Here is an 8,418-nt window from a genome sequence, read left to right on the forward strand (position 1 = left end):
TCAAATTCAACTGAATTTTATTTAACAACAAAACACAAATATCAAGTAACATGACAATGCTGGAACTCAAGAGGGCGACATTGCATTGTTAGAGTATTAAAATAGACAGCCAATAGTTAAGACACAGATTGTCTTTTCCGTAAATTGATAGGTGCTCACAAGTGCAGGCAGCACACACAAAACGATATTTTTCTTTTTCTTTACAACTATGGGTTAACATTGCATTGTTAGAGTATTAAAATAGATCACAGTTCTCCGTATGGAACTGGTGTCACTTTAGTAGTGCCTGAATATATAATTAGATTATGAATATGCCTAAGTATTACAGTTTGTGCAATTATAACTGTGTTGCCTACATTCCATTATTGTCTAGTTATAAAAGACAGCCAATAGTTAAGACACAGATTGTCTTTTCCGTAAATTGATAGGTGCTCACAAGTGCAGGCAGCACACACAAAACGATATTTTTCTTTTTCTTTACAACTATGGGTTAACACCTTTTAAAGCAATTTCTTGATGTAGAGAGCTACTGCTTTATGAACGCAAAGGTGACGAACAACATTGTCTTTTTCACCACGACGTCGCTGAGCGAGAAACTGAAGGAGAGTGGGAGCGTAATACAAAGCGATGGTTTCTGCTACTCCGAAAATGCCCTTCACTTCTTTCTCTTTGTGAAAAACATTTTTAATATACATGGCAATACAAACATAAAACGTCATTACAAGCACTTTGACGAAGATAAAAAATACCTGTCTCCTGACCGGATTGCATTGTTCGATGCAGAATTTTAGCAGAGGTCTGGACAAGTAGGTTGCGAAGTGGTCATGGTAAAGAATAACTTCTGGAGGTTTTGGACCCACCTTGAGAGTTATTTTTAATACACCATCAGCTTCATCTCTTCGCTCTAGTATGTCTGAACTGATTATTCCACAATCGTTACGCACATGTCGCAAATGCTCATCACCTTTCAGTATGTCTACGATTTGATCGCGCAGTTTCTCATAACTTTCCCTTAGGTCCTTAAAGAGATTGTATAGAACCAGCGATATTGCGCCAACTAAAGATACGTAATTGAATGCCATGGAAGGATCCATCACTGCACCGAAGTAGATAAACATAGTTACATCGACAAACAAATAAGAGAAGAACATGCTTGCTATAATGATGTATACAACAAGAATAACACTAAATAGAAAACTCAAGACACTTGTTAACACGTTGATACTATATGAATTCGTAGAAAGTGCGAGCTTTGTTGCGGTAAAGATAGCACAGGATATTTTCTTGTAGAAATAAAATGCTGGAAGGAAATGATAAATTAGGGTAAGCAATAACATACTCATGAAGGTGAATGAGCAAACAAAAACAGACACAACTCCCTTCAGGATACCAATAGGCAAGTTAGAAGTTACCTCATCCCATGAACAAAGCAGCGCCAGACTCCTAGAATACAACATTGTCCAGAAGCGTAAATCAGTTAAGAGAAAGACCCGTTCTTTCATGCAATGGGCCAGGAATTGATATTCTTTATCTCTAGTGTTCTTCCGAAAGACATCTTCTGGATATTTCCACCAGTCAAGGAACTTTGTAGGTTGTGAGTTTTTGAGGCTGGCGCTCCAAACCTCTGGAATTGAAACCGAAATGAGAACCATAATTACGAATACGATTAAGATAACCCGATGAGGAGTATTATAGAACCGGGTCAATATTACGAACGAACAAAGGAAAAAAACGACGCGACGGGCTCGCGACTTTACCGCTTTATTCCCCTCCATGTAGAAACACAATATGCATCGCACGAAATTCATGAAATACACTGGGCTTTTGTGCGAGGGTTGAAAATTTTCAGAGTTTATATTAGGAGGGTAGATTAATACGGTCGGTTTTGAACTCGGAAAGTAGTATACAAGCAGCGGGGAGTACAACCAGAGGATAACGGCCAATATCAAGATCACGTAGTAATTCATTAATAATTCCTTCTCTTTGAGTATACCAGGTCTGTTCTTGTCGTAGCAGTTGTAATGAATAAAGTCAGCCTTAGAGAGGCCTTTCCCAAAATAAGGCCTCCTGGAGAATAACTGCCTTAAGAACCGCCAGTAGTAAAATAAATCCGGTATCGCAGAATTAGGATTGAGTATTACGTCGGTAACGTCATAGTCAAGCTGTCGACAGACATAGTCCCACTCAATTTTGCCCTTGGTGACGTTTGACATGAAACTTATCATATCGTACTTGGTCAACGACCGACGACGCGTTCCATTTAGAAGTTCAACACATGAGTCGCTGGTCCAGGTACCAAGAAGATCTCCTTCGCCGTCAGGCTCCCAGAAATCGTTCGTGATTATTCCCATGGTTCCAAGCGATAACACGTTGAAATTGTGCGGGAAGTAAAGCATGTAGTCATGTGTTGCCGCAACCCACACCCACGTCTCAAACTCGTTCTTCGCCTGTTTCCAAGTTCTCGACTCACGATCGTGATAAGATAAGGGAACTTTGAAGCGCAAAAATACCTTTTGCCTATTATGAATTCTATCGTTTACTTTCTTGACCATTTCATCTCGGTTTGTCCAGTTGAACTGACAGTGGAATTCAGCAGGGCTTGATTGCAGATGAGTATTTAAAAAGTACTGGGAGAACAAATTTGGAGCTTGGCAATTTTCGACAACGGAGGTATTAGAAGCGCTTATACCGCCGAGGATGTACATTATTCGGAACAGTAGGCCTATATAAAGGTGTGCGTATAACACTACCTATAGAAAGAGAAGGAAAGATATATTGTCATACTCCAAAGCATGTTTTAAAAACTTAACTACGGTCAGTATCAAATCAAATAAAACATACATTATCTGTTATGATGGGGGAGGGAAGAATGATTTTTCCAACGGTGAAAAAAATGTTAGTGGCATCCCAGAACTTTCACAGTGGGCCCGAGGTAACCTTTCTGGGCAGGAAACTACAGGGGTATGACAATTTAGCGATTCAAAAGACTTTAAACAAGTCTCACCCTGTAAAAAAGTTTTTATCCTCTTGACTTTGTAGGGCTATATATTTTTCATTTTTTCCCATTATTTTTACTAATTCTGAATACCGGCTGCCCTCCCCCCCCCCCCCCCCCCTGCTAAAAATCTGTATAGACATTATATATTTTCTGCCAAAAAGTGGGGGGCTCGGGCCGTCCGGTCGGCCATGCTACTGGGGACATCCCTATTAAGAGGAAACCTTTTTGGCCCCGAAGGTGTAACCCTATAATATGGATTCTACTGTAATTTCATTTATATTGTCAACAGATAGGTGTGTTCTGGCTGGGATATGCACTTTCCTGCATTCTCAGGAGTTATGGCGATGGTGATTAAGAGAATGATGATGCCATAGGTGGTGAGTGATGGAAGGACTAATGTCATCAAAAAGCTCCTCATCATAGGGTAAAGCTCCCTTTTAAAAGGTATAGAGGGTGGGGCATTTATCTGAGCACTCAGTGGTGGTGCCAGTGGGATGGGGGGGGGGGGAGAGGTGGGGAAAGCTCCCATGTCAGGGAGAAAATCCACACTTCGTCGGGCAGAAAAACATTACTGTGAAGGCATGTATTTTCTTATTAGATAGATTCTAATATTTGAAACTTTTTTTTTTTTTGAAAATTGTCATATTTTTTGGAGATTCGCCCTCTGGACCACTATCGAAAGTTGAGCGACGCCCAACCACGCCCACTTTGCTCTCATCGGGGACATCAGTCAACATCCCCCCCCCCCCCCCCCCCCACAACCAGTAGCGTATCTCCCCCCTCCACTTCCATCGGGTACCTCAGACCACTCGTCGGGCGCCACTCTCGGTGAGCACCACCATGGTGAGGTGTGAACATATTATATATGAATTATATGTAAACCTATATAATTTTGTTAAATAATGAAAGTACATTTGCGCCTCATACATCAAGGTCATAGGCCTTGAGTTGGGTGTTTGAGACGTTTATCATGGCATTAATATTTGGGAGCCAGTCCATGTAAAGAGTGGAGACTTCCAATTCCAGGTCCTGGGTTCAAATCCAGTGGCACAATAATTTGTAAACACTTTCTTGCGACAAATCCATGTTATTTGTCTTCCGGGCTTACGGTACTTTTATAGAGCACCTTTCAGTTAGTGGTGACTCATTCTCTTGGGGATGAACATGAAGAAAACATAGAACAGATGCTCCCCTCTGACAATATAGTCATTGTGGGCTCGGTGGCGATATGTATCACATCATAAATCACACGTGTAAACATGCCACCTTAGGATGGTTATAACGACGGAAAAAGACCATGAGACAATCTGTTTATATATAGGCCAATCCTACTAGATCTGCAAAAGAGTGTGAAGAGCTTCCGTATCTATTGGAGCGGATCGGACCTAACCTAATGTTGTTTCTGAAATTGTTTCATTTGCTTAGTATTTTAATTAAAATTCACTTCGACAAAGACTACTTTACAGAATTACTTACATTGCACATTATTGCATAGATCTTTTGGATGCTTTTCTGGTGCTTGTCTTCTTAAAAAGCGTGTCCTTCGAGGTGTGCCGTATAATGAAGTGTCTATAAGAAATTTAGTGTACGTGGCAATATCGATGACGCGGCCTCTTCTAATCAAAAGAATTCTTCACCCAAAACATGCACCCATCCGTAGATCATTCAAACACATTAACAATAACAATACATTTTCATTTGGCTTATTCCTTTTTGCAAGAAAAATATTTGTATATGACGTGGGTATCTGCTGCTACCTACAGCTTGACAAGTATATTGATGCACTGTCCAAAACAGTGAATTTATACATAGTTTTGTAGATTATTGAATAGGCTTACATGTAAAGACTCCATGTGTGTCCTATAAGGTTTAGGGCGAAGGCCAAAGAATGTTTTAATGTACATAAATTCTTTTAGATTAAAAACGATATAAGGAGCATATAGCAACCAAGAGAGTTGATAAGATCAAGGATTGTTTCTTTTTGTTACTAATGACTTTTCTTTGTACTGTGTTAATTGACAATTTGCGACTTACGTTACGTCAGTAGATGTACTGGATATGCCGCTGGATAAATATTGCAGAAGTGATATATATAGAAGGAAGGAGTCACGAACCGATTGAATTTATTTGGTATAAAAAAGCATAATTTAAACATAAAATTTAATAATAAAAAAGTGAGGCGTAATGGACATTATCGCTCGTGTTTTATTGTATAATATATTTACTACACGGTGACACACGTAAATTTGGCGAGCCTCGAAGTATATACATACATGCAAACTTCCAAAGATAGCCAAGGTTAACACAAACAGCCATATACGACTTTTAGTAAGGACAAAATGTTACAAAATTCCAGGCGTCTTGTACAAATCTGGCAGATATATATTGTAGCACATATCATTTTACAGCATTTTTGAGTTCATAAACATTAGGCCTAAGTTAAGTTTAAAATAATAAATGACGAATATCACGACTTTTTTAGCAGGGGACTATGTAATCCAGTTTTTATTGTTACCGTATGTTTATCTAACTGCTTGTATCCACTTTAAACAAAAAATAAATACTGTATTGGCTCAAAATTGTTTTTCATTTGCAAAGGTCTTTCTGAAATTATAGTTAAAGACGTAGCAATAATCAATATTATGTCGTAGAAATTAATCTTGAATATATATGGAATTACTGTACTTAATTTTGCTACTGGGCTTCACAGATTGATTAATCTATGATACTCACAACCTCACTAATTTTGATATCCTGTATTTCTAGTTAAAGCCGTGATGATTGCATACTGCTGCTTTCAGCGCGTACTGCTGCGCAAGCGCATTGGAATAGGTCGCAAAACAATGTTTCTTAAAGCCATTTCATGTTCTTTCTTAATGTAAAGAGCCACTGCTTTGTGCACACAACGGTGAATAGCAACATCGTCTTTTTTACCCTGATGTCTCTGGTGAGCGAGAAACTGAAGGAGATTCGGAACGAAATACATGGCGATGTTTTGTGCTACCCCGAAAATATTTCTCATCTCCTTCTCTTTGTGGAAAACATTTTTTATCCACAATGCAATGGAAACGTAGAACGTCATTACAAGCACCTTGACCACAATGAAAAATATCTGTCTCATGACGGGATTGTATTGTTCGATGCAGAAATCGAGCAGAGGTCTAGACAAGTAGGTTGCAAAGTGGTCCTGGTAAAGAATAACTTTTGGAGCATTCGGACCCACATTGAGAAATATTTTTAATTCACCATCAGATTCAACTCTTCGCTGAAGTATGTCTGGATGGGTTATTCCACACTCTTTACGCACATGTCGCAAGTGATCCTCTCCTTTTAGTATATCTACAATTTGATCGCGCAGTTTCTCATACCTTTCCCTTAGGTCTTTAAAGAGATTGTGTAGAACCAGTAATATGGCGCCAACTAAAGATACGTATACGAATGCCATGGATGGATCTAGCACTGCGCCGATGTAGGTAAACATAGTTACCTCAGCAATGAAATAAGAGCAAAAAATGGTGGTAATCATGATGTATACAACAAGAAATACACTGCATAGAAAACTCAAGACATGTGTTAACTTGAAGTTGATAATGTATGAATTTGTAGAAAGGGCTACCTTCGTTGCATCAAAGATAGCAAAGAATATTTTTATGTAGAAATAAAATGCTGGAACGAGGTGATAAATGAGAGTAAGCAAAGACATACCAATAAATGTGACTGTGCAAGCAAACACACAAACAATCAGCTTCAGAGTACCGACAGGAAAGTCAGACGCTAGCTCTGCCCAAGTACAAGAGAAAAGCGGTAACTTGAAACTCTCAGAATACAACATTTTCCAGAAGTTTAGATTTACTACGAGAAAGACCCGTTCTTTCATGCAATGGGCTAGTAATTGGTATTCTTTCTCTCTAGTGTTCTTACGAAAGACATCTTCTGGATAATCCCACAAGTCAAGGAACTTTGTAGGTTGTGAGTTTTTGAGGCTGGCGCTCCAAACCTCTGGAATTGAAGCCGAAACGAGGATCACAATTACGAATGCGCCTACGAAAATCCAATGAGGTGTATAATAGAACCGGAACAACATTACGAACGAACAAAGGAAAAACATTACACGACGGATTCGCAACATAGCTTTATTCTTCTTCATGTAGAAACAAAATATGCACCTCACAAACTTCATAAAATGAACTGGGCTTCTGTAGGTGGGGTGAAAATTCTCGGGCAATAAATTAGGGGGATACATAGAGTCGGCTGGATTTGAACTCGGAAAGTAATGAATAAGCAAGGGAGAATAGAACCACAGTATAATGGCCAAGATGGAGATCACGAAGTAACTCCTTAACAATTCCTTCTTATCTAATTCACCAGCTTTATTCTTGTTGTAGCAGTTGTAATGAACAAAATCATCCTCAGCGAGTCTTTTACCAAAATAAGGCCTTCTGGAAAAAAACTGCCTTAAGAATCTCCAGTAGTAAAATAAATCTGGTATCGCGGAATTAGGATTGAGTAATATGTCGGTAACGTCATAGTCAAGCTGTCGACAGATGTAGTCCCACTCAATTTTGCCCTTGGTGACATCGGACATGAAACTTAACATATCGTCCTTGGTAAGTGGAAAACGTCGCGTTCCTATTTCAAGTTTAACACAGTCGTCGTCCCAGGTACCAAGAAGATCTCCTTCGCCGTCAGGCTCCCAGAAATCGTTCGTGATTATTCCCATGGTTCCAAGCGATAACACGTTGAAATTGTGCGGGAAATAAAGCATGTAGTCATGTGTTGTTGCGACCCACACCCACGTCTCAAACTCGTTCTTTGCTTTATTCCAGGTTCTCGACGCATGATCGTGATGAAATATGGGAACTTTGAAACGCAAAAATAGTTTGTTCCTTTTCGTGATTCTATTGTCTACTTTCTTGACCATTTCATCTCTGTTTGTCCAGTTGAACTGACAGCGAAATTTGATTGGGTTTGGTTTCAGAATCGTATTTAAAAAGTACTGAGAAAAAAAGTCTGAAGTTTGGCAAGTTTCGACGACGGTAGCCGTAGAGCTGCTTACACTGGCAATGCCATGAATCACTCCAAGCAGTAAGTACAGGTGTGCAGATAGCACGATCTGTAGAACACAATAGCAAGGTAATAAATTATTATTTTTATTCTTATAATTGGTAGGTAATATTAACAAAAAATATTATTATTAACAGACTCAAGGGTGAGTCAGGAAAAGTGTTACTGGTTGCTTTTCTTTGGTGGCTTTTGTCCTACACCCCCCCCCCCCCCCACACACACATCAAGAATGAAACACACGACAGACTCAAACATGGCTTGGGTCAGCCCTGTGTGACGTGGTACACTGATTATGAATACAAGAGTGCACAAACCCAAAATGAGTGTGCTATGCACATTGCACAAAAGTATTACAT

The 8,418-nt window shown here is 39.3% G+C and overlaps 2 protein-coding genes across 3 annotated transcripts in view; both read right to left on the reverse strand.

Annotated features, from left to right (window-relative positions):
• LOC117108685 lies at positions 1-4,741 on the reverse strand. Its single transcript, XM_033250791.1, has 2 exons — positions 4,475-4,741; positions 1-2,750 (listed from the first exon to the last, which is right to left on the reverse strand). Exons 1-2 carry the CDS (start codon positions 4,481-4,483, stop codon positions 501-503), a joined length of 2,259 nt encoding a protein of 752 aa, XP_033106682.1. The 5' UTR covers positions 4,484-4,741; the 3' UTR covers positions 1-500.
• Positions 4,742-5,472: 731 nt separating this feature from the next.
• Positions 5,473-8,418, reverse strand: part of LOC117108689 — an 11,122-nt gene continuing 8,176 nt past the window's right edge. For both annotated transcript variants that reach the window (XM_033250799.1, XM_033250798.1), the window contains exon 2: positions 5,473-8,111. In XM_033250799.1, the coding sequence (XP_033106690.1) occupies positions 5,796-7,919 (2,124 nt within the window). In that variant the 5' untranslated portion in view covers positions 7,920-8,111 and the 3' untranslated portion in view covers positions 5,473-5,795. The remainder of the gene's footprint in view (positions 8,112-8,418) is intronic.

Source organism: Anneissia japonica, unplaced genomic scaffold (assembly GCF_011630105.1).
Source record: "Anneissia japonica isolate Jap-2015-1 unplaced genomic scaffold, ASM1163010v1 scaffold1587_len1432017_cov164, whole genome shotgun sequence".
Taxonomy (NCBI): domain Eukaryota; kingdom Metazoa; phylum Echinodermata; class Crinoidea; order Comatulida; family Comatulidae; genus Anneissia; species Anneissia japonica.